Source organism: Ylistrum balloti, unplaced genomic scaffold (genome assembly GCF_031769215.1).
Source record: "Ylistrum balloti isolate Yb309-2 unplaced genomic scaffold, AGI_CSIRO_Ybal_v1 Utg370612, whole genome shotgun sequence".
Taxonomy (NCBI): Eukaryota; Metazoa; Mollusca; class Bivalvia; order Pectinida; family Pectinidae; genus Ylistrum; species Ylistrum balloti.
This window is the reverse complement of record NW_026782376.1, coordinates 1,049,608-1,077,139: the sequence shown is the minus strand read 5'-3', so window position 1 is coordinate 1,077,139 and position 27,532 is coordinate 1,049,608. Positions and strand designations below refer to the sequence as shown.

The 27,532-nt window shown below is 34.5% G+C and overlaps 1 protein-coding gene across 1 annotated transcript in view; it reads right to left on the bottom strand.

The window, feature by feature from the left end:
- The window catches only part of LOC132556998 (uncharacterized), a 60,169-nt gene that overhangs the window by 20,649 nt on the left and 11,988 nt on the right, over positions 1–27,532 (bottom strand). Inside the window, exons 2-3 of the mRNA XM_060221462.1 lie at positions 2,526–2,716; positions 141–1,649 (exon numbers count right to left, since the gene is read on the bottom strand). Coding sequence (XP_060077445.1) covers positions 141–1,268 — 1,128 coding nt within the window. The 5' untranslated portion in view covers positions 1,269–1,649; positions 2,526–2,716. The remainder of the gene's footprint in view (positions 1–140; positions 1,650–2,525; positions 2,717–27,532) is intronic.

Here is a 27,532-nt window from a genome sequence, read left to right as displayed (position 1 = left end):
TTACTTTGCCATTCCCATTTAGGTATTTAACATATCATGCTCAATGATATCCTGACTTTATATGTATATATATATATATGTATTATATAACCCATAGATTTGTGTTTTATCATTTTATTTTGACTCAAATCTATACTCACCACTGGCATTAGAAGAAATTGACAACATACGCCAATGAGAATGGACATTGGGTATTTGAGCTGACGTTTTAGACTCTCAGTGTCTGTAACACATCCGATTCCAAAACTGATGAGAATGGCCACCGCGGCCGCAGAACAATCAAACACAAAGTCTGCTGTTTTTTCTGCCCTAACAGTAGCCATGGCGAGTTTGGCGTGGGATAATGCTTTGTATACCCCTTCTTTAGCTGCTTGTTCGCTGTCGAGATCTAACAGTGTAACTGACATGGTCACATAACCTATATGCATCGCCTCTACGGTAAAGTTATACTCCTCATTGAGACGAACATGCATTCGAATTCTGTCATAAAGATAGTCACTATTGTCATAGTAATTGCTCCGTTTCTTATTTTTGTCCCATTTGTACAACTTGGCCACTTTGCCATTGCTGGTTTGAATGACGGCTTCGTACCAACGTCTTGTTATAGGAGTAGTGCTGCCATTGCCGTCAGTGGCAACGTTCTGGACAGAGGCCGCATGGTGTGGTGGCAGAGAAGAACCGTTGTTCGTCGTATTGGTATTAGCATTATTATTATCATCATATTGATGTGTCGTCGTCGCACTCCAGCCTGATGTCGTAGTACAGTTGAAGATGATGGTGTGATTAGTATTCACTTGCAGCCCATTGATTGATGGCGGGTTAAGGAAGATCTGGAAGGTTTCATTGACAATACGAGGGGAGAGGCTAGCCGACGGAGTTGGGGACACATTGAGGAATGGCTGCTGTGACTGGAATGTGCTTGTAGTAAAATTACTTGGACTCTTTAATGCAGCCGATACAGGCAGCAGAGTGGAAATCAGTGAATAGGATATATTCTGGGAGGCTGTTCTATCATTTGACGACATATTGGAAGGAGACAATGATATTGGTTTTTCAGCCTGTATATTGCTTGACAGATTTGACTGTAATTTTGTTGTCTCAGAGAGGGATTCACTTTCATCCCCAGCCCCATCTCTTCCGTCCCTACCCTCCAGGGGTTTAGATGTGATTTCAGTGATACCGGGTATTGCTCTTACTAAATTTGGAAGGTTTGGGAAAATGAGTACAGTGTGGACTAACGCTATGATAGTCAGATGTTTAGTCGACATCTCCACGCCGACGTCTGTCTGTCACCGGTTGACTATAGATGTCTGGTCCTCTGTATTGATACTGCTGCGGCTGCTGGAAACCCGCACCACTAGCTCCAATTAGGACCTGTCTATACACTCTCTGTTACTCTCTGTCAACTTGCATCAATAATGACCAGTTTTAATCTCTCCCGCGGGAGAGCTCCGTACTCAGTTCAATACCATCAGTAACAGGGAATTACATGTAGCGGGAAGTCGTGACAGAATCTGTATTATCTCCCCTTAGTGATCAATCTGATGAAATCAGTCTTTGGCACCATGTATAATGGCCGTATAATGAATAAAATTACACACGTAGACTTCGGAAATGTCGTAACGTATCCTCTTGTTATCTGTAACAATCTATAATCAATTTATTTATAAGCACTAGTCGGACATACGAAGATATTAAATGGCAGGGTTTCGACACTGTTACATCCAATTAATGACTGTTTACCCTTGTAAGTAACCAGGCTGGCCATTAATTCCCAAAATTGCATTAATTTCACCTATTCATACACTGTTGGCGCTGTATTTACTTGGCTATCACAGAAGTATAACCACCATTATCACAATATATCACAGGGTTGTATCACATGGCTTTTTTTATAATTCTGCATAAATCATCCACAGCATCATATTCACAACAGCTTGTTTATATTCCACAAAATCACTTCGTAAATATATTTTATGAAGAAATCATGGCTATTCCAGACATTTTTATGTAAGAGTTGAAAGAATCCTGTTCTGCACTCAGTTTCATTTTGAAGAATGATGCCACTTTCTGCATGAATTTTTCCCAAATCTATTAAAAGTCATTTCCCTAAAGCATATTGGTTATATTGATTAGAAAATCATTAATTTCCTTCGAGCACAAAGATTCATGAGAGAGAAAAAATATGTCACAATTAAATGAAGGAAAACTGTGTATATGACCTACAGCAAATTGAAATTAATATCAGTTAATTACGAAGAAACACATTGTGAGTATGTGTCCTAGTAGGCATAAAGTTGCTCTGGAAGTTGTTACACTCATAGTACCTTTTGAAATCACAACTGGGAAAATTAATCAACTCCACAACATGCTGAGTATACTACTTATTCCACATATCTACCTTCGGCTAAAATACAGCTGTAAACCTAGTGGCTAAATCATTTTGTACACAAACAGCAGAATTTCATTCCATTGTAAGAACGGTTCCTTTTAAATCACACAAACTGAATCACTTTTGTGCTCACTTTTGTGCCTTTCTGTTGATATATAACACAATTTTCTTTTCCATGTTCTGAATGGTATTTGTTGTCCTTATTGGTTGAGGTGTTGGCAGTGTCCTTCGGTCCATTGGGACATTTGTTTGTGTGAGAGTTGTTAGAAGTGTCACAGCCTTACATCCAGAAGCTTATGTAAATTCCTGGACTCATGTCAGGGCCTACAATGGAGCAAAATTACAGTTATAAAGACATCTTTGTAAAACTTTTTATCCGTCAACACAAACACTCACTCGATGCTTTAAATGGTTCACAAGAGTTAAATACATTGCTAAACGTAATTGTTTAAAATGTTGAAGGTAGAATTAGCGACAAATAACCTATACCAACTCATCAATGTTAAATAGGTACCTCTGAGTTTGTGAGTTTGTGTTATCGATTCCTGTGTGATCTCGATGGGGAACTTAGTGTCTCCAGGGTTGTATTGGAAACATCATTGACTCTGTCTGTCAGACAGGCATACATTGATCACTTAAGGAGGTATGCTGCCCTTAGATACTTATTAATGTTCAGTGTTAGAGTTACCTCCCTTTGATTTTATTTTTAATATTTTTTTTTGCATTGAAATAAAGTCCCGAAAACAAAAATATGCAACACAAAAACAGAAAATATATTTCAGTGTTCATTTACAACTGAATTAAATAAACAATAGTATTTGATTTGATCATATAATCTTTTTGGTTGTTTATTGAGACTTTTGAATTTTTCAAATTATTTTTCAATGTTGCAAGGGACAGTAAAAAAGGATCTTTGATCAATGTGAATTTTGATGTATTTCATATGCTCACATGTAAACACATAGGTAAAGTACATGTAAACTTGTTCGGTATTTTAAAATTCAGGTCAATTTTTTCTGAAATGGATAATAATCCTTCAAACAACATGTTCTTCTTATTATGTTACATTAGAAAAATGGAGATACGGCCATTTTTTAATCATAGCTGCCAAGTAAAAATGTGTTATTATCAATTTGTGATCAACAACACATCCATATTTCATGAAATTTTGGTTTTGGACTATTTCTTAGCGCTTCACTACTTTGAAAATAGTTTTGAAATATAGAAGTAGGTATCTTAAAAAAAAAAAAAGATAGGGAAGAAAATCTATAGCGTGGCCATGACTTCCTTGAAAAATACATTAATTTTGCTAAAAGCTTTTTGTGAAACTACCAAAATTAGAACCATAAAAACAACCCTTATAGTATTGCATCAAAGACCAGCAGTTCTTCCTTTAGGAATTCTATTTAAATTCAGAAATTTGAAATCTTGATTATTTTTCTCTTTCTCTTTAAGTTTATATAAAGCTGATGTCATTTGATTTGTTCTTAATCTTCTGAACATAACAGTTACATATTTTTCAGGGAAGTGCACATCAGTAGCATCAGTAAACAGTGGCAAATAATGAAAAAAAACCCATTCCATATGCCTTGTTAGAAATATCTGTACCACATGCTTAATTCAGAATTATTTGATGAAAAACAGCTGTATGATGACTACAGATCCTCCCTCAATCCCTTATCCCCCTTTCCAGCTCCCTCCTAGACACAATGATATACAAAGGTAGAAAGTCGTGTCCTTGATCAGCACATTACTACGACTTTTCTCCCTGACCTATAAACCCTAGATAGTGTGTGATGGATCCTGCGTCTGTCTGCTACGTGTATATATACCAATCATTAGCATGATCAGAGAACACTTTTTTCTCCCTTTCTTATGTTCCAGTGTTTTATCAGGATGTAAGCATTCCATTCTGTCTAGAGGCTTATTACTACTTCACATTCAAAGGCTACTTATATATATATATATCTACAATGGTCCTACATTGTGAGTAGGACTCAGCTACAAATTATATCAATACTCCAACATTGGGAGTAAGACTCAGCTACAAATTATATTAATACTCCTACATTGTGAGTAGGACTCAGCTACAAATTATATCAATACTCCAACATTGGGAGTAAGACTCGGCTACAAATTATATTAATACTCCTACATTGTGAGTAGGATTCAGCTACAAATTATATCAATACTCCTACATTGCTACAAATTATATTAATACTCCTACATTGTGAGTAGGATTCAGCTACAAATTATATCAATACTCCTACATTGTGAGTAGGATTCAGCTACAAATTATATCAGTACTCCTACATTGTGAGTAGGACTCAGCTACAAATTATATCAATACTCCAACATTGTGAGTAGGATTCAGCTACAAATTATATTAATACTCCTACATTGTGAGTAGGACTCAGCTACAAATTATATCAATACTCCTACATTGTGAGTAGGGTTCAGCTACAAATCATATTAATACTCCTACATTGTGAGGAGAACTCAGCCACAATATACCTATAATTTACACATCTATACAATACTCACACAATGTGAGCAGCACACAGCCAAGATATACCAATTATTATTCTTCAACATCACTTAGTTGAATAGAATTAAGAAGTGAGCACTTTCAGAGGAATTGGTTCTATATAAAATAAGAATATTCCCAATTGGACATTAGATAGGAAGAAATACTCTTTAAAGGAATTGGACATTTTCTTAATGAATCAGACTCAATTCCAGAATGTTACTTTTGGAAACATTGCTTACGCAATACATCAGAGAGCCTGTCCCTTATTCTACCCTGTGTTCTGACGTTTATGCCTAACAATAAATACCAGCCTTCAAAAAATTTCAAAGACTGTGTTTATTACAATAGCAAGCAAGTCTCAATCCTCCCCCACTACTAAGTGTACTGATGCTGTTGGTTCACAAGGTCGCTGCAGTGCTTACAATTGATGTTACTCTGCCTGCTTTGGGCTGGTATTACAGGTAAACAATAAGGCAAACATACAAATCCTTACACCTTTCATCTATGGAATTGGAGGGTTAAATCTATGTATACCTGCTTTCTGTTTTTTAAATAACAACCAGTCTTAATTGTATCACTAATTAATTTTCAGTGTATTTATCAGCTGACTTATGTTTTGTTACATTTGTTGTTGGAGCCAAGGAAGTTGTGACTAATTTTTACTCTAGTCTTAATTTCTTTTTTTGATAAAATAACTATTTCTCTTTGAATTTTCATGAAAAATTGTCTGTTAATATTATGCAATTATGGACTTCAAAAAGGGTCCCAGATTGATGCACCTGATCTGAATAACATTTAGTGAAGTGACTAAGAGTACTCATCCTCACAAAGAGCAGGTTTGTCAATTATAAAATAGATAAAGTAAATTCTAAAATCTTAATGCTCTATCCATAAACTATTTCAAGTTAATAATCTCTTAATTATTTTTTTTTTCTCTTCCAGTTAGAGCTTTTGTGTTTAAAGAGGTAGATTTCATTCTTAAATTGGACCTTGCAAGAGAATCACAGAATTGGTATTTGGAATTTACCTAATCTATTTTTAGAAATGATCTACAACACCTTTTCTATTTTTGAATGGGTCTGTAACAGACTTAAGATTGGTCACATGGTGTTGCTGCTTCAATCAGAGTTGGTGATTTAGAGCAATTGAACATGATAAATAGCAGTTTCACTTTTAATATAAACATACCTGTACATGCAGGTAAAACAGTATATTTTTATCACCCTAAATATATTAAACGGAAAAACAAAATAAAGGTCATAGATGATGACTTCATTCATGACCATGTTCCAAAATGTCAAACATGTTGAGATTATCAAATTGATTAAACTGTTTACTGTAACTAAATCTATGTAAATTCAGTATTAATTTAAATATTCAAATTGATAATGGTGAGGTATGTATAATAAAAATTTAGTAGTCTAGTGTATGTGGTGAAGCCTGTAATAGTGGCAAATGCAATGTTAACCTCATTGGTATATTGACACACTCTTATATTGAAAGATGGATGTTTTTTAGTCAATCAATTGTCTCGAAATATCACATGATCATTTCCTCTAATTCAAAAACATTGACTTCCTGCCAGATTTATAGCTTTTCTTTGGTGATTTCTGTCTGCAAAAAAAACGGTAATTTATTCTAATTATCTTGTAGATTAGGTAATCTCTGTGTTTTTTGTCGATTAGCAGGTTATTCTGATTGACGGTTGATTTCAAGGTAAAAGTTAATGTTCATACTGTGGGAATATTGACCTGAACTTTCCTGGAAAATTCCTGTTACTATGATACTAAACATGTAATCATAAAAAGCTATGTGTTTAATACCTTGTAGATATCGATCAGGCTTTCTCCTAGTGTGAGTTATAGATTAAATGATTAGATCTTTGAGACCTACCTGTGCCAGCGATGCAAATACCACCTGTAATTAGTTGTCCAGGTAAACAAGTTATCCTTTCTCTAACAAGATTTAAAGTAAATTGGTCCAGGGCTTTACTGAAGCTCACCATGGTAAGACTATATAGTGAAATCTGTTGGCCAAACCTTTGGTGTAATGGGGAACTTGGGGGCTGCTCAGTCAAGACTAGTACAAGTGGTAAATGTTCTCATACTTCGCTTACCAATATTTATTCATCAAACGTAAATTTGATTCAAATTACAACTATTACAGTCATAAAACTCAAACTGCATGTAACATTTAATATGTTTTTGCTATATTTTCTTTCTATGAAAAAGATTTTAAATCAATTTCATGTTTAGCTTACTTTTTTCTGTAATATTTATGAATAAATGTCTATCAAACTTCAAGAGAAGTTGTGGTAATAATAGGTGAATGGTTTGATGCCACTAGAATGAAGTTGTTCTGACCAGGTGTTTAAAATTCAGCAGATCTTGGAAGTAACACAGGTTGTCTGGACTTATTCTAAAGGACACCCTTTCCACTAGGGGGTGCTGTTCTGATAACTCTCAGACACATTTTACAAACGACCTCTAACATGTTGATTAGGTGCATATGGAACATTAATTATGTACTTTTTGAAGGGAGAAAAAAAAACACTGTTATAGAAACGGGAATCTTTTGGCTAACTGTATTTGTCAGCAAGATATCATCAAAGCCGAAGTGTGGACAAGGATGGAGAATGTTTATTTTGCCATGTGGCATATAATACTTAGTAGCAGGGATGAATTTACATTTTCTTCATCAGTTGTAAGCATTGAGGAGAATCTTTTTCATTTCCAGTCTCAGCCACCAGTATACCACCATCACCACCACACACACACCGACCCTGTCTGTGAAAATGACTGGTTAGTTTTATAACTGAATTCCTTTCCCACCATCACCACACACTTGTAATGATTGCTGAGCTGTAAAGTGAATCTCCTCGTATCATCACACCACACGCATTCTGATATCTTTTGTTGTCAGCTTGAATGCTAATTTTACATGTTAAGGTTTTAGTGAATCCCCTGAAAAAAATTGCGGTAGCTGAAATCATGTCACTTAATTTTGTTAATGCTTTGATGATATTTTGTGAAATTCTGTTTTCTTTTATTTGCAAAACTATGACTAGATATGTTCATCATATTGAAATATCAAACAGAAATACATCCCCTAAAATTTTAAAGACTGATTTGATAAAAAAAAAAATCAAAATGAAGTTAAGCAGAAATTATTGATGTTTGTAAATTTTCCAATCTATTTTTTAAAAGTTATGATGGATGTCATCACTTAAGTTAGAAACTCAAAATGGACAAATTTCTTGTTTGTGTTGATTCATCGCCCTGTTAACAGCCCGGGTCATCGTGAATAAAGGACTTTTTGTAGTAGCAGATAGCTACCTCACTGAGCACCATGGGAAAGGCCCATCGAATGCCATGTAAGGCAAATAAATGGCGATATTGTATATTTGAAATATGAATTTTGATTATTGATCTAATGAAAATGAAAAGAAATAGGAGAAAACTACAAAGATTTCTGATTGTTACCCTGTTTTACAGTCCAGGGGGTGAACACAAACTGGAAGCCAGTGATACTGAATTTATAGCCAATCCCGAGTTTATCTTAGGTAAGCATTAACCACACATTGTAAAATTAGATTATCTTTCACAACCAGGTGTGAAAAAGGCTGTTTCCCCGTCATATCTGATGATCACAAATCTCAAAAATGTCAATATGCAAATATACAATGAAGCTGGATTTTATAGCTTTTAGAGGAAGCAAATTTCTCAGGAAGTACTTTTTCTGGCAGATATTAGTCTAGCTGTATAGTTTACCATTAGAGTCCTTGTGAGGTATACAAAGTTGTAACAATTTATAATGTTACACGGTACAGTTGTTAGAAGAAGAATGCTTTTGTTTGGAATTTAGATGTTTGGCAGTGTTATTACAATGATGTTTTTGGTAACCCAGTTACTACTAGATCAATATATTGGGAAAAACAAATTAAACATTTACAAAGTCTTACCTTGGCTAGAAAAGGGGTCATTTGGTGCAGTTTTCAGGGAAATGGGTATTTATGTTATGGTAAAAAAAAACCAGAAGTAGATCAAACTTCTGTAATATACAACAACTAATGTTCCATTATATTGAACACTTCATAAATATGGATATAAATAATTGAATGATGACTCAACCAATATACTTAAAACAATTAGTAAATTACCATTTTTCAATATTCAATTTGTATGGCATGCTTTTTTTTCAATAAATTTACCATTTTCCCATAATAATTTTAGCTTTGCTAAATGTAGTGCATGGACAATGAAGTGCTGAAAGTATTTTTCATTGATAGAGACTATATCTGGGTGTATTTGTTAAGTCTATTTATTAAGTTTATTCATAATAAAGTCATATCAATATGATCTGTAGCTTAATACTGTTTCTAGTAGTGTATCGAAAGCAAATTTTATGTTCGTTTTACTGTCATTCCGTAAAATATATGATCTATATGTGCTAGATCATTAAGGTCAGTGTACACGTGTGGGGGGACAGAAAGACCTTAGGTCAAATATATTTGATTGGAGATGTTATAACAATGAAAAGAGAAAGTAGAAATTTATTTGTTCAGTTTAATTACTGCCATTTCAAATAACAGATTAAAGTATTCTGTTTGTACCACGTTGTACCATGCTATCGTACCCCTACTTTGTCCAACCCGTAATCAACATCAACCTTATTTGGACACTTGGTTTTCCACGGTTCCTTGAATTTAATGAAAAAGAATTTCAAATGTATATGCTACTTTAAAACAAAAGTGTTTTATGCTAGTTTTGTCCCCTTGTTGTAAGCATACTTGTGTACTTTATGTGGTATAAAAGTGACAAAGTGGATTATGCTAATTGATGAAGAATTAAGATAAAACTGAGAGTTCCTGTTTTTATCCCAAATGTGAACCTTGTACAACTGCATTATGTAAGAATCTAATTTTTAAAAAAATTTCAACTGAATGAAACTAATTGATTCTGTAAATAAGAATGATTTGTAAACAAATTGGCAAGCTGTGCAAGACCGAAAATCAATCCCCTATTAATCTGGTATTATTAAGCCCCACAATTTCTCTTAAATAAGTGCACCCTCATCTACTGGGGTGTCATAATATTGTCCTGTGATAAGCCTATCTCCCTACTTTAAATCCCAGTTAATGTTTTGTCTGGAAAGTAGAGTAAGGAAACCCATACAGGTGGACAGGTGACTCTGGGCTGATGCTGTACCTTTGGACAGGTGACTCTGGGGCCGATGCCATACCTTAGTTTCACATCCAGTGTGGAAATTGAGGCCTGGATGTTCAGGTAAAAGACAAGTATGTTACCACCAATACTTATCAATAGATTCTAGGAAAAATGCTATTTGGTAATATATATCCTTTTGTTGGAAATAACAATAAAAAAATGAATCCATCATGTTTGTACAATTTTCTAAAGATGAATTATTTATCATGAATTAAGGTAATAAATTAGGAATGTGTGACAAATGTAGGTCTTGCCATCAAGTTGTATGTAGATCACCTCCCGACCCCTCTAAACACCAGGAAACAATGTGTGATAGAATTTCCTTACAATTACAATGGGCGTTTACGATGGAGGAATGACATTTTTATTATTTCTTTCGCTCAAATTGTATCAATATGCGCCTGAAATGGTCAGAATATCTGTTATACAGTACACAAAAGTCATACTCCCCATAACCCTGAACAACCATTTCTAACGTGAGAATGTATGAATCAAACATTTTCACGTCTGCCATCTGCTGGACAGATTCGAACCCAATATGAATAAATATCTAGACTAATACATGTTATCGTAATAGAATTACTCATAATCAGGGTTACAACATTTACATGTTTGTTTGGTAATTATTTCTATGATGATTAATTGTAAATGAAAATTCATAATGGTGATTATTACTGTTCACAGTGGCACCATCCATATATTAATCCTTAGACAGAATATGAAAGCCCAAATGTAATCTTGCACCATACATTACCAGCTATTTGGATTATCTATGGAGGAGAGGAAGCGTGTTAAAATCTTCTAGCATCTAGAGTAGTGTATTTATACACTCTCTTAAAATAATGCTGTGAAACAAGATCGAGAAATAGTATAAACTGTCTACACTGGATGTCTCTGAGACCAAAGTGTTTGGCTGGTTTATACAGATGTCTGATTTGTAGGGACTCATTATCCAACACCTTACATGAATACATATACTGTTTATATATCTATATATCTGTAACACACAAAAAGAAAAGGTACTAAAATACAGACAATTGATTAAAGAACGATGCTCAGGTAACTAATGATCGCACGGACCTTGACTAAATAAAGTACATTTAGTCTTTCTATTCAAAGAAGTCAGTCAGGATTTTGTACATGTAATAAGCAGACTTTTCATGTACAGTAATGTTTTTTGTCATTGTTTTCAATTCAGAAATGTGCTTTAAGTACTGATTGTCTTTGTTAATAGAAAACGAGAAAAGTATTTGGAGATGTGTATCTATAGACATCTCCATAGGCCATGTCCAATCAGAGGTTTTAAGGGTCAGCCTCTGGCTCAGTAGTTTCATTGTCATCCTTGCCATCATCATCATACTGTCATTTAGAAAGTCAGTCACCAAATCCCTTTCTCATTTACCTGAGAAAGTCTCATCGGTTTCTAATCTGTCCTCAATATCACATGTGATGTTTATATACGTGGCATTTACGTGTAAGCTGAGCTAGCCATAAATACGTAAATAAATGAATAAATTTAGAAGTTAATGAAGGTAAATTGTAGATAATATCACAATTTGAATTCGGATTTAAAAAAAAAGAATGATCAATCTTTGGATTTTTAAAAGTGATATTTCATACCAGATAATTAAGTCGCTGAAAGGAATTGCATCAGGCAGAATTGATAAATTATTTGTAGGGAAGGAAAATCAAGTATCTATATCCTGAGTTTAAATGTACAAAGTGAGATAAGTTAATGTGGTTCAAATGTATAATTCATTGGGCTCGGTTGTATTTATCAGCTCATATCAAAGGTAGAAAATTGACTCATAATATTGTCATTATCATTAAAACGATAATAAATATTGCATATCCTTGCTTGGTTTCATGTCAACAAGCTCTTTACAATATTTATATATATGAATTTGTGTCTTTGTTTGTTTAATGGTACTTTAAAAATCATTTTAGAAAAGAACATTGTTACAGATTTCAGGATTATGATATTTCAGACGCAATTCTAATGGCAGAGATGATGGAAGCAATGTTCATACAAATGTTAACGATTTAGTTGAAGTAGAGAGATTGAATACTAATTTATCAAAATTTGAACAACCATTTGCAAGGCAATGTTAAAATAATTGAAGTTATAAAAAGCTGCCTAATTTTCTAAAATGGAGATATTGATTTTAAGGAAAACAGTTTTTCTAATAAATTCATTAACATAAAGGTTTGCGATCCTAGGGATTTGATGACATTAAAAATGAAAAAGTCAACATGATTTTAAGAAGAATTGATTTTAGATATGTTTTTTCTTGCCTGTTTTTCCCCTGTCTGTTGGTTATAACATGAGACTTCTCCAGGTTGTCCACAGACAGACCAGTAGCATATAGACAGAGTCAGTTCAGCTGAATTAAACACATAAGCAACCAAAACTATTTGTTGCACTTGGATTCTTTTTTAACCTAACAGTTATGCTATAGAATCAAATTTGTATTGGAATTAGAATTCTATTCTATAGATCTGTTTGGGGAAATTCTTAAAGTTCTTGATGAAGATACTGTAAAGGTTCTCTGTGAGTAATTTCTAAGTTTCTTTTTCTTTGTGGGGAAACTCTTAAGGACTGATTGGGGAAGTTCTAAAGGTTTTTTGTGGGGAAGTTCTAAAGGTTCTCTGTGGGAAAATTCTAAACATTCTTTGTGGGGAAGTTTTAAAGCTTCTCTGTGGGAAAGTTCTAAACATTATTTGTGGGGAAGTTCTAAACATTCATTCTTTGTGGGGAAGTTCTAAACATTCTTTGTGGGGAAGTTCTAAACATTCTTTGTGGGGAAGTTCTAAACATTCTTTGTTGGGAAGTTCTAAACATTCATTCTTTGTGGGGAAGTTCTAAACATTCATTCTTTGTGGGGAAGTTCTAAACATTCTTTGTGGGGAAGTTCTAAACATTCATTCTTTGTGGGAAAGTTCTAAACATTCTTTGTGGGGAAGTTCTAAACATTCATTCTTTGTGGGGAAGTTCTAAACATTCTTTGTGGGGAAGTTCTAAACATTCATTCTTTGTGGGGAAGTTCTAAAAGTTCTTTGTGGGGAAGTTCTAAACATTCATTCTTTGTGGGGAAGTTCTAAACATTCTTTGTTGGGAAGTTCTAAACATTCCTTCTTTGTGGGGAAGTTCTAAACATTCTTTGTGGAGAAGTTCTAAAGGTTCTTTGTGGAGAAGTTGCGGGGAAATTCTTTTGTGCGGAAATTTTTTTTGTGTGGGGGGAAATTGTAAATGTTCCATGTGGGGAAAATGTAAAGGTTCTATGTGGGGAAAATGTAAAGGTTCTATGTGGGGAAAATGTAAATGTTCTATGTGGGGAAAATGTAAAGGTTCTATGTGGGGAAAATGTAAAGGTTCTTTGAGAGGAAAGACTATGTAAATGTTCTATGTGGGGAAAATGTAAAGGTTCTTTGAGAGGAAAGACTATGTAAATGTTCTATGTGGGGAAAATGTAAAGGTTCTTTGAGAGGAAAGACTATGTAAATGTTCTATGTGGGGAAAATGTAAAGGTTCTTTGAGAGGAAAGACTATGTAAATGTTCTATGTTGGGAAAATGTAAAGGTTCTTTGAGAGGAAAGACTATGTAAATGTTCTATGTGGGGAAAATGTAAAGGTTCTATGTGGGGAAAATGTAAAGGTTCTTTGAGAGGAAAGACTATGTAAATGTTCTATGTGGGGAAAATGTAAAGGTTCTTTGAGAGGAAAGACTATGTAAATGTTCTATGTGGGGAAAATGAAAATGTAAAGGTTCTTTGAGAGGAAAGACTATGTAAATGTTCTATGTGGGGAGAAAATGCTAAAGGTTCTTTGAGAGGAAAGACTATGTAAATGTTCTATGTGGGGAAAATGTAAAGGTTCTTTGAGAGGAAAGACTATGTAAATGTTCTATGTGGGGAAAATGTAAAGGTTCTATATGTAAATGGTGGGGAAAATGTAAAGGTTCTTTGAGAGGAAAGACTATGTAAATGTTCTATGTGGGGAAAATGTAAAGGTTCTTTGAGAGGAAAGACTATGTAAATGTTCTATGTGGAGAAAATGTAAAGGTTCTTTGAGAGGAAAGACTATGTAAATGTTCTATGTGGGGAAAATGTAAAAGTTCTTTGAGAGGAAAGACTATGTAAATGTTCTATGTGGGGAAAATGTAAAGGTTCTTTGAGAGGAAAGACTATGTAAATGTTCTATGTGGAGAAAATGTAAAGGTTCTTTGAGAGGAAAGACTAAAGGATTAGGCTTTGGTTAGATTGTTTTACAGTATTCAGGCCATTTTAATCAAAATGAGCAGTGAACTGCATTTTCACATATAATGATAACTTCATTAAGAACCAAGTAAGCATAAATATTCCACAGGTTCATCAATGTGAGGGTCTATATCAATGTAACGAAGGAATATGTAATGTGAAACTTGGTCATTGTCGGATATTTACATGACTACATGTAAAGAAATGTGTACAGCTGGATGATATTAAGCTTATGATTGCATGTTCTTTCTTGTCAGTGTTGTCTGCTCCATTCATTACATCCCAGAATATCAAATGGAGAGGCCTGACATAGGATTCAACAAAGGGAAAGTCAGGATGGTAACCTGGGTAGATACTAAGTAAAACACAGTTAACATTTAACCTTGATAGTGTAAACACTTCTTATTTTTGAAGGGAGCATATTTTGAAAACCTCTCAAGAGCTTTCATTCATATTTATCCCATAGTATCCTAACATCAAGTTCTACACTTTATGTAGGTGGTGGTCATAGGTCAAGGTTAAAGGGTCAAATTAAATTACAAATAATATATATTTATATATTCAGAAATTTGAATGAGATCAATAAAAAAAAAAGTATATCTAAGGCAATTGAATTTTTTTATGATGAGTGTTTTTCAAAGACCATTAAATTGTTTTATGATATGTTTTTGACTTTTAGTAAAGGATGGGTGTTCATCCAAGCATTTCTGGTTTACTTCATTGACTAATAAAATTATATAATGACGTGCTTCTGTCTTACTAGTCAGTGCCAAACGTATTTGAAATTCAGAACCATTTCCTAAAATTCCATATAACTGATTTATTTTTTTGGGCAAGACTTCAAGGAATCAGATTACCCCTATGTTTATTTGGGAGCAAGTATGTTTGCAGCCGTATTTGGAGATGGTGAACTGTCGCCTGAAACACCCCAAATTTCTGAAGCGGAGTGACACTAAACACCATAAATCTGTTTCTGTATAGTTTTACATGAATACTCATTAAGTGTGTTGGCGTGGTTTTGAGCTGGTTGTAACTGGCATTGCCTCTGATTATGCTAGTTCTGTGGCAGATCTTGGCAAGACATTATGTCCTCTGTTTGTCTCTAACATAAGGACTCCTTTTCTGCTTTTTACTGTACAAATATGTCCTTCAAGGAATATTTTTCATCATAAATCAGCTTTTAGGGTCAAGATTTCTTTATTATGTCTTATAAGTGTTGTATACAGATGTACAAGTCTTACCTTGATAACACATCATTGTTTGGAATTTTTGTTGTCAACCCAATGAGACACTCAGGTTTGTTGAGAAATAGGATTTAGGTCATTAACCAGATAAGACTCATTTTCACTGGGAAAGAATTTTAAAACAAGTAGTAATAATTTGAAATAAATCAATGCAAGTTGGATTTGGTTTAGTGAATGTCCTATTGACAGCAAGGGTCATTGAAGGATGGCCTCTCGACATGAGCAACATGAGTGCATGTTTTGAATTACAGAACTGAAACTGGCTTTATAGTGCTATCACACTGGAGTATACTGCCAAAGGTCTCAAGTTGTTAATTTACAACAAAATTATCTTGAATATTTTGGAATATCTGTACTCTACATATGTCAGTGCTAACACTCTCCACACTAGTCATTTGATGAAGGTGACAGTGTCGTCATCTAGGTGTCACACTTAAATCTTCTGCTGGTTGTCTTATAAGAACTTCTATTCTAAGAGGAATATTGATAGATAAGGGCATCTGTTACATAAAATAATGATAACTTAGTGCATCTCTCACATTGAATATCAATATTGAAGGGCACCTGTTACATTGAATATCAATATTGAAGGGCTCATGTTACATTGAATATCAATATTGAAGGGCAAATGTTACATTGAATATTGAAAGTGAAGGGCACTTGATATATTTGATAGTGATACTAAAGGGCACCTGTTACATTGGATATCAATAGTGAAGGGCACCTGTTACATTATGAAATGATAATTTTGAAAAAGCTGATATTTGTATTTTGTATTGATTGTTTTTAGGTTGTGTGTGTTATACTTTAGATTTTTGTCTTAAGATGCTTGAAATCAATTTTATAATCAGAATATGAACAAAGAGATTGAAGTGGAGCTTAATACTAGGTCTGAAAGCTGGTTGAAAAGTAAACCCTTTATTTGGCACAGCAACATTAAGTGGATCACGAATCAATACATCGCTTTAAGAAAATTGCTTGTTTTTTTTGTAATTAAGAAATGGCTTTATTTGCATGTAAATTATTTATAGATCTGAAAATTCAAACTAATTTTTATTGACTTCATAAATGTTTATCATTGATGCTGTAAAAATTAAAGGTTAAGTTTGCTAAGTTTTTAATGACTGTGTGCGGTGTGGAATCACTGCGTGTGGGCCCGGCAACAATCGCATGATATCTTGTTTGCAAAATCAATAAGAAAATATCATTTATAGGAAATACTGTTTGGGCTTAGTCCGAACCAAGTTAATCAATGAGTGCTCTGGTTTAGTTAACCTGATCTACCACTTTAGCAAATTAAATCTGCAAAAAAATGCATGTACCAATGAAATATATATAATTACAACATGATGACAGAATGATATATTTGTTTGTTATTGGTTATTGTCAATGAGAGTTCTTCTATGACTATCCAGGGAAGACTAAAGTTACCGTGGTATATGTGGTGTGGAATTACTCCATTCTGATCAGATTTTGGTTTACTACGATTATATGTCATTAATAACAATATGTATGTCATCTCTTCATTATGAAAATTGAGATTTTCCTGAATCATGCATAAAATTGCAATGAAAATAAGTTATACACGGGGAGTTCATCCTCAGTTATGTGGGTGGAACATTCTTTATTCAGGGAATTGATTCCAGGCTAAGTGAGGTATATGTTTTGAACAGTAGTGTAAAACAAAATTGAAATAAATATTTCCAATTAAGTGATCAGACTGAGAAAATTACATCATAATCGGTACCCTTCTGGTTGAAAGGATGGTGGAGATGGGACTGGATTGTGGGGGAGGACTATGCAGTTTACTTGCCAACTTTTTGGAATTTCGAGACATGAGATTGCAGGATTTGAAAACCTAAGCATTAGAAAAGTATATAGTACTTCCTGTTCACTGAGATTTTGGTGATACAAAAAATTTGGTGGCACAATAAAATTTTGATCTCCTAGAAATGTCATCAGACTATTTTCAAGAATGAAAACTTTAAATGCAATAATTATTCATACAATATGAAGCCTGTTGGTAAAAAAGTTTTCTGTGATCAGAATCACAATATAAAAGGATGTGAGATTATCATTAACTAAATAACAAAATTGGAGGATCTTCAAACAAAGGCAGTGTTAAGAGGTGTTCAGAAAAACTTTTAAAAGTAAATAATGACATAAATTGATTTGAGGTTTTTCAAGTAAATCTAATAGTCATGATGTAATACTTACCACAGCTTTAGTATGCAAATACAGTGCCTGCACCCATCTTTGTAACCCAAAAACCGGCCAGACTACCAGCTCTCTAGATTCCAGCCTAGTCATTGGAGTTAACCTCCAACAAATTGCTAATGCTAAACTGCAGCCCAGCAAACCCAGGAGCGCAGGTAAAAGAAGAATTTTTCTCCGGGAGCTGAGACTAGGCAGTGGGCAGTGCTGAAGACACAATGGTGCCTTCTGGCAGAGACCGGTCAGACGGAGGGGACCGGAAACTTGTTGCCTGGCTGGCAAACCCAGCCCCTTGAGGGAAACCTCCTGGGCACCCCTGCACAGGAAACTCTAGAACTGGCCAGAAAGGACTGGGACCAGGAACCTGAGAAGGCAAGAAAGATGGCCCAGCATTGAGGCCAGGATTAGTGAGCTGTGCGTCACTAATTTCAGTGGAAACGGACAAGTCTGAGAGGAAGTTCCTAACCCCGGGACCTGAGTTCGAAAGAAGAGGTCCAGCATCAAGGCAGCACCAACCAACAGCACCACCTGGTGCACCGGAGGTCACGAAAGGGATCAGTGACCGACGGCATGAAGTCCCTACCTGAAGGCAGACCCCAAGGAATGCAAGAACTTCTGGCCAATTTAACCCTGGACAACACCAAGCGAGGGTTTGGCTGTGTGGAAATTGTGAATAAGTAAACAAAGTTTTAAAAAAATTCAAAACTGCCAAAAAATGAACTAGCAACAAAAAACTAAAAACAAAGTTAAAAGCAGATAAAAATTACCAACCACACGACACACACTCGGACACGTGGAAGCATCAAATGGTGGAAAAATTGGCACAAATAACAGAAGGAAAGCCAAAACGAATGTTTAATAAAAGGAAGATGGGTATAATAATGTAACTGACTAAATAAATACTACTCAGAAATGAACTGCAAGGTGGTATGTGAGTTTGGCATTACAATGGAGGCATTTAAGTGCCCAGAAATATGATTTGATCAAGTTAATGGTGGTACCATGGGTGGCAATACAAAAACAGTACTGTATTTACAGGTTCATTCTTCCTACAAGTACATGTACTGTAAACCAGCCAACTTTTGAGAATTATCACATCATGTTAAAAGTTTGGTGGCCATTGACTTTTGTGAAACAAACTATATGATTCCACACTATAATTGTTTCTATCAGTCTCTTATTTCACAGCAATTAACTTTTGTGAATTTGTTTCAATTGTGAAATTCATGCAAGTACATGCATACAAATCCAAAAAGTATTTTTTTCGCCAGAAGGTAATCTTCACTATTTTTGTCATGAGATAGTTTTTTGTTTATTCAATTGACATCTTTTTAATTCTTTATTAGTTACACTTCATAACAGATTTTGGCTGGCAACAATATAACATAGCTAAAATAAGGTTCCAACACTGCATGGCAAAGTTAAACCTGGTGACTAGATATACTCATAATATGGTAAATTGGACACATGACACATTGACAGTATCACCTGGTATATGTATTTTGATTTGCTCTTTTGTATGGACTATTTGGGCATTTAAAATAAACCAAAAATTTGAAAGATTTGTAGAAAACATATGTCTGAAAATGGGAGTGACTGTATGAAGAATCATGTAGAAGAGAGGCTCTGTTGAGAAGTCTTGTTTAAGATGTCAATTTATCGGCAGTTTATCCTGTTGACAGATAAATGATGGAATAGAACGTCCAGGTTTAATGGACCTTTAGATTTAAAACCAGCATATAAACTTAAAAATCAACACCTAAAAATTGGAAATTTTTTTACTTTGAACTTGATGATTTAAAGATCAAGAACTTTTAGTATTTTATAACATTTTTAGAATTAGGAAGAATAGAATCAAAGCCTACATATTAAGATTTGTGACCACATGTTTTGGGGGCCGGTGCTGTCAAATTTTGCTGCAATATTATGTTTGGCAAATATGGGAAGTAATGAATTGGTGCATCTACAGTTATTGTTATATTTAAAAACAGAAACTGTAATAATAATCTTAGTAAAATAAGATCACCACAAAAATATGTAGGTTTACAGTATCTTAGATATTTTCAAAAACAGTTGGATTTTTTCTTGATACAGTCATGATTATATTCATGTATATGTGTATGTTAATTTGAAACAGTAATCATCATCATTATGACTGGTGTAAATAAAGCCAGTTTGTAGAACAGATGTTCTTATATCATAGTACAACAGAAAATGATAACATTACAATGACAATACACTATCACTTACAGTGTCAAACATTTAAACTAAGGTATACAGTACTATATAGTATTTTCCCAGGTCTAATGTTCAAGTTTGGACTGTTTCACAGTGATTAATTTTTGTACATGCATTGGTATCTGTGTATACAGGTATACATAACATAGATTTTATTACACTTTGATTTATGTTAAATATTTGCTGGGTATTTGATTTGCGCTATCTTTGATGACCACCAATATACCAAAATTAATTCCCCTGCAAGTTTTACCAGCTCTACAGTATATAAGATAATAGATAGAACAGTATTTGTTGTGATTATACAAACAATATGTAGAAACATTTGCACCAATTTCCGCCACATTTGGGTCAAGAATTTTCTTCAAATGGACAATTGGCTAGGTGTCTACATGTATATATATATTGCAAAGATGAGATAAACCTGATATTACCATCTAAACGTGTGTGATATTCTGACTAGCATAAAAATCTGCATATAGACAGTTGGATAAAGTAATTATTGTAATAGGCGTTGGGCATTTGAGACAAGTACATAGATACAATTGCCCATATTAGAAATAGGCAAGCCACTGTACTTTTGTAGCCTACGATACATAAGTTGTACAGCAGCCTAATGAATGATAAGCGTAACAATAAATATCCAAGCCACTGTACTTTTGTAGCCTACGATACATAAGTTGTACAGCAGCCTAATGAATGATAAGTGTAACAATAAATATCCAAGCCACTGTACTTTTGTAGCCTACGATACATAAGTTGTACAGCAGCCTAATGAATGATAAGTGTAACAATAAATATCCAAGCCACTGTACTTTTGTAGCCTACGATACATAAGTTGTACAGCAGCCTAATGAATGATAAGTGTAACAATAAATATCCAAGCCACTGTACTTTTGTAGCCTACGATACATAAGACAGCAGCCTAATGAATGATAAGTGTAACAATAAATATCCAAGCCACTGTACTTTTGTAGCCTACGATACATAAGTTGTACAGCAGCCTAATGAATGATAAGTGTAACAATAAATATCCAAGCCACTGTACTTTTGTAGCCTACGATACATAAGTTGTACAGCAGCCTAATGAATGATAAGTGTAACAATAAATAACCTGTAAGAAGATGGACATACAAATGTATATGATTGGTTGAGTGAAAACTCTCCTCTTAATCAGAATAACATTTTTTCTGTATATTTAACTCATATATAAACACATTTTTGCTACATTGAACTGCAAGATTTGGTGACAAAATCAACCCAAAATTTCAGTATCAAACACAGAGATTCAAAATATCCATGCAACAAAGGAATGAATTTAAAACTTGGCAAACTAGTAGAATTCACTTTATGAAGAGATTATATTTAAGTGATAATTTTTTGTCTAATATTTTAGTTGCAAGTTTGTGATTAAAACACATGTAAAAGTATAATATAAAAGACTAAGAAGACCTGAGGGATCTGATCAGCATACTAACAATCCTCCCAAACGTTATTGATATGATATTTAAAGCTACTGGTCCCTCTGGACAAAACATACCTGCATATCTGTGGCGATTCCCAACAGAGGGCATCTTACGAGATGGTTTAACCCAGTCATTCTGTTGTCATCGCTACTCACCACATGTGTTTAGGGGAGATATTGATGTGGCCTATAGCCTGTGATTAAATGTGCCCTCTAATTGTATGAGTAATCAATAGCTATGTTGCCCTGTCCCTGGATAGACCGCAGGTAGACACAAGGACTGGGGCACCAACTCGCAGAGACACCCCTCATTCTCATCACAGGGGACACTCATAAGGATCGTGGAATGGTGACGATTACCGTGTCCTTTGATACTGATTTTCCCATCAAACCAACCAACTGTCACTTGTGTGTATGTGTGTGTGCTGTTCGGCACCATGAACGTATCTCACACACAAGTGTTTGTCATGCCAGTTTGGGGCCAATGGAGTAACAGTTTATAGGTCGGAAAGCACAAACTGATGCTCCAAAAAGATTCCAGCACCAAACTACCAAGAGCAATGATCATCATAGGGTTTCTCTTTAAGTCTGTTGCAGTGTGATTTGTAAATGGACTCCTTAGTGGTTGGTTTTGTGCCTGGTTCTTCATAAAACTTAGATCTTTGAGAGAAAGAATGTGAGAGAAAGTCTTGTGATATTGAGTAAAGCCTTAATACTTGCTGAACATATAGAATCTCATTCTGTCATATTTTGTATCACCACTCGACAGGCTGGGAATGAAGGTGAACATATTGAATTTTTTTGTGTTACATTTTGTATCACCATTCGACAGGCTGGGAATGAAGCACTTTAGTTTACATTATAGAAACCTGTCAGCTTATAAACTAGCCTGGTGTTTGTTGATGTGTATAGCTTTAGGGACTTGTACAGTGCAGCATTGGGGCCAATAAATCAGCACTTTGATATGATAAGGAGGTATTAAAAGAAACTTTAGTTTCTGTGCCACAAAAAACTCTTTAAAAAAGTCACACATTTGTGCTGGTCATTGATGTGAATGGAGATGGACATTCCTGTGTATATCATTCAAAAGGTTTCATTCAGTCAGGCTCCATGTTTATTTGATCAAGAACAAAACTGCAGTCAGTATACTATGCTAGATAGAGTGTTTGATGAAGAGGATTTATGAAGCATGAGTTCACATGAGTGTTTCACAAGCACAAACAAAGACAAGGATGTGATGGACTATGAAGTCCAAAATGTTCAATGATCAAACATGAAGTCCTAAGATTGATTGAACCAATGTTTAAAAGGCTTGAATGAATAAAATACATCCAAAACCAATTAATAAATCACTTTCAAGTATACATTTGGAATTGTATACTTTTAGGGCTGAAACAAAGGAAGGTCTAGACTGTTTGGTTTTTTAAATAACTTATTCAGCAGAACAAGTTTGCTTTTGTCTTTGTTTCTTTTTTGTTTTTCTTTACTTTTACTGATTTTGTTTGACTACTTTTAATTTTGTCATATTCATAAATTTACTATAAATGTGTGGTTGCTCTGATGATGAAAAAAGTATTCTTTTTAATATATACAGCATGAACAAAGGGGAGGGGGGGATTAAATAATTGCAAATACTTCTTGGTAAAATACTGAAGGTTGGCACTGATTGCAGTCTAGTTGGCAGAATTGAATAAACTCAGGAGCGAAGTATTAGACCTGCTAGGCCCCTGGGATGAATATGATAATATTTGAAAGAAAAAAGGATTAACAAGTAAACATTGCTATTATTGATTACTTGTAATAATTAAAAGATGATTAATATGATACATGTAGATAACTTTATTTAATATAGCAAAGGGCTATAATGTTTTGGGGAAGAACTTAGGTTGTTATTTTGTTGTAGTTTCTGGTAGTGGTTATAGGCTTGATGCTCCAGAAATATGTGTCTGTGGTTTTGTTGTAGTTTCTGGTAGTGGTTATAGGCTTGATGCTCCAGAAATATGTGTCTGTGGTTTTGTTGTAGTTTCTGGTAGTGGTTATAGGGTTGATGCTCCAGAAATATGTGTTTGTGGTTTTGTTGTAGTTTCTGGTAGTGGTTATAGGGTTGATGCTCCAGAAATATGTGTTTGTGGTTTTGTGGTAGTTTCTGGTATTGGTTATAGGGTTGATGCTCTGGAAATATGTGTTTGTGGTTTTGTTGTAGTTTCTGGTAGTGGTTATAGGGTTGGTGCTCCAGAAATACGTGTTTGTGGTTTTTGTGTGCCATGCTTTATCAGGAATGGCTAAGGAAAATGGTTAATTGTCATGACACTTATGTAGAGCATTCTGTCTCCTGAGGGCTCTTCACTACAATAGTGTGGTTTGTTGTATGTGTTTCTCAACTTGTTTTGTACCAGTACGTATCACTACTGAGCTGACTATTGTGAGGTGTCACATGACACAGGAACTATCGTACAAAGTCTGTTTTGCATAGTAACATTTATTTTTCAGATAAAAAAAAAAGTTCAATTTTACCTTTGACAAAATACCAAATGTTTGATAAGATTGTTCCATATTGTCCTGAAAAGAAAGCATGAAGATCCATAACTTTCTGTAGTAAGATCATTCTTTCTCTTTTTCTGCAAAACCTTGCATCATTTGCCATGACTGTATTCTCACATAATATGATAATTATGAAAGCAACAACAACAACTGAATTCATATTGAAATTGAATGGGACCAGGGCAAAATATGGACAAAAGAACAATTTATATGGGATTCCTGACAAAGTATAAGGAGAATAAGACCAGGTGTTCTGCAAAGGCAAGCATCTTAAGTTTCATCAATGACACCCATTGTATAAATTTTGGTCAATCCAAGTTGGTTATAAGAAAAATATATTGAATTTCGAATTTTGCAAATGCTTTCAATTTGTGTACGATAAAAATGATGAAAATTATGCATTTGTTGATCATTTATGTTTTATTTGTGTTTCAAGATGGTCTTTAAATCATCTAGAATTGAATAGATGTTAAGGGTATGACTTCTTAAAAAGGTGGAGAAATGCAAATTGAAGATTCTAAGTGTTGATATCTTCAGTAAAGAACTGTTTTGTTGAACTTTTATGAAATTTTATTGATCTACTTAGGTTTCTAACTCTTAAACAGTTGTAAAATTTGATTAGAAAGACAATAAATGACTGTTGTTTTGGAAGTCATGGCTGTGATTCCAAGTCCGAGAGTATCGATATCCACATCCATCACAGAACTTTGGTGTGAACAATTGCGGTTAACGGGAGGTGGAAGCAGAAAAGATCTATCCAAGATTTCATTGACGAACCCATCGATCATGTCATTCCGAACAACTCTGATACCTTATTGGTTTCATCCAATTCTGCTTCAGCAAGCTGTTGGCAAGACACTATGGTATACCCTACTACCTATAATCACCTGTTAGCTCAAAAAACATTCCAAAATCCAAGACAATTTATCATGTCTATCCTAGAGTTTAAATCGCGGAAATTCCTTCTCAAAGTCTGAATTAATAGATAAATCTGTTATTGAAAAGACTGTTTGTAATGTACACAGTAGGCATTAAAGGGTCAAGTTTTTTTAAAAAATAAAATATGTCAAGCTTACCCCTTTGGCCTTTACTGTAATGTTGTCGGTGATGATGTGATCAATATCTCGATTTTATACACAATCTGATGGTTGTGATATGATTCCCTGGAATTCCTTTCTAGGTTGTCAGTTTCAACGATCAATAGCATTAGAATAAGAAAACCTATGTGTTAAGATGTCTGTTATGTTCCTTCATATTCCTTTACTCGTGTAATTTTCCATCGAAGAATTATAAACATTTTACACATGTAGTCAGTTTATTAACACTGTAACTTAATCATTATGAGTTGGCACAGAATTGAACCATTTTATTGCTTTTTAAATAGGTATGGGTATAACAAACATTTCATTCCTGTAAAAGATTGCCCAGTAAATTCACGAAGGAGTGTAATTCTACATCCACTGACTATCATTTCATTTAAAATGGTGGCACAGTTGACAGTAATTTGAAAGCATTAGCCTTTCCTATTGAAATTTTTTGCATGCTAATTTTAAAAAACTTTTTGTGAATTTGAACAAAAATTGACTACTTTAATCTTCAATAACAGTAGTAACCAACAGTAACATATTTTCAATTTGGCGCATATTTCACCATTATGAATTAAGCCAACAGTCCCTTTGTGCCACATGTTGATTGCTAATTGTACGTTGTTATGTCCTTTAGGGATTACTCCCTCTATTTACCCACCTCCTTCCTAGTTAACCTCCCACGTCTTAATCCATTTTGGTTTACAAATGTGTTTTGCTGATTAACTGTGCCTCAACCATCCCTTTCTATAAGTCACTCCCACTTAGTTACTCTTAGTTGCTTCATTGTCACCTTCATTACTCCCAGACCCACCCAGTATTTCCCTTGTACTTTGAAAAAGGTATATCCCAAACTATGGATTTTTACCCCTTACTCTGAATTTATGTTGGAAAATACATGAAAACCAGGATCATGTCATGAATTTTGCCGATTTTGGAGGGTTTTGTACTCTCATGCAAGGATATTGTGAAACGCTGCCCACTCCTTTACCCTTCATTCCACCTACATCAGTATCTTTGAATCTGTTCTTTTAGAATTTCTCTCCCACATTCACCTACAGACTCACTTATATCTAGCATAACCCCCTTACCCCTCGACCCCTCCACCCCCTCACCCCCTCCACCCCCTCACCCCCTCCACCCCCTCACCCCTCGATCCCCTCACCCCTCCCCCCCCCCCCCTCCCTCCACCCCCTCACCCCTCAACCCCCTCACCCTCGACTTATACTTCCACTCAGTTTTCTTTCCTTTCTTTAGTTTTCTTTACGTCCTTTATATAATTCTCTTTATCAATACTTTAAGATAGTGAATGTACCAGAACATCTTTAAGATAAACAAGATTATGTTGAGTATTATAGTGCGTCTAGCTCTACATTTTATTAATGGATGGATTTGTCCAAACCATTTTCCTTGATACAATACATCACTTCCAGTCTAAAGTTGTTTCAATAGACTTACTTATTGGAAGGTTAATCATAACCGCCATCTCTACCACCTACACAAATTTCTCTACAGGGTCTGCAATGTTATTCTCTTCTAGGATTCTGAACTTGTCTTCTATAAAAGACATTTGAAGTTGTTGATACAATTCTTAAATTTGAGATAAGACTGCTAATTATGATATTTGTTTCCCGGTCCATCTCTGTAAGACCAACAGTGAGCAGCTATGATATTCAATTCAGATTTATAATAGATTCAAAAACAATATAAGGAAATGATGCAATCACTTCAAATTTCTTTTGGTTATCTGAGAAACAATCAGAAATTTATTGATCTGTGTACTGACACACTGAAAGTCAAATCATCATCATCATCATCATCATCATCATCATCATCATCATCATCATCATCATCATCATCATCATCATCACCATCATCATCACCACCATCACCATCACCATCACCATCACCATCATCATCATCATCATCATCATCATCATCATCATCATCATCATCATCATCATCATCATCACCACCACCATCAACACTAATATCAATGATCAGCAGGAAAGTTACCTGTGTATCTTGAAAACTTTATCCTGTTCCATACCTATATACAAAATCAATAGACCTATAAAAAGGAAGCTTGATTTTCCTCTAAAATTGACATCATCTTTATCTCCTAATGGCATACTCAGGTGAACTTGTGTGGCAGGATACCAGGGTTTATATTGATATCTGGAAACTGTTGTGACATAATTAGAGTTTTATATAGCACTTCAGAATGGTTTAAAGCCTTCTGTCGGTATATAGCTTTTATAGGAAGCTAGTTTCATGCATATTGGAATTTGAGGCTCAGGTGAAAAAGTATGTTAAAAATGTGTCTTCGGAACCCGGTTAT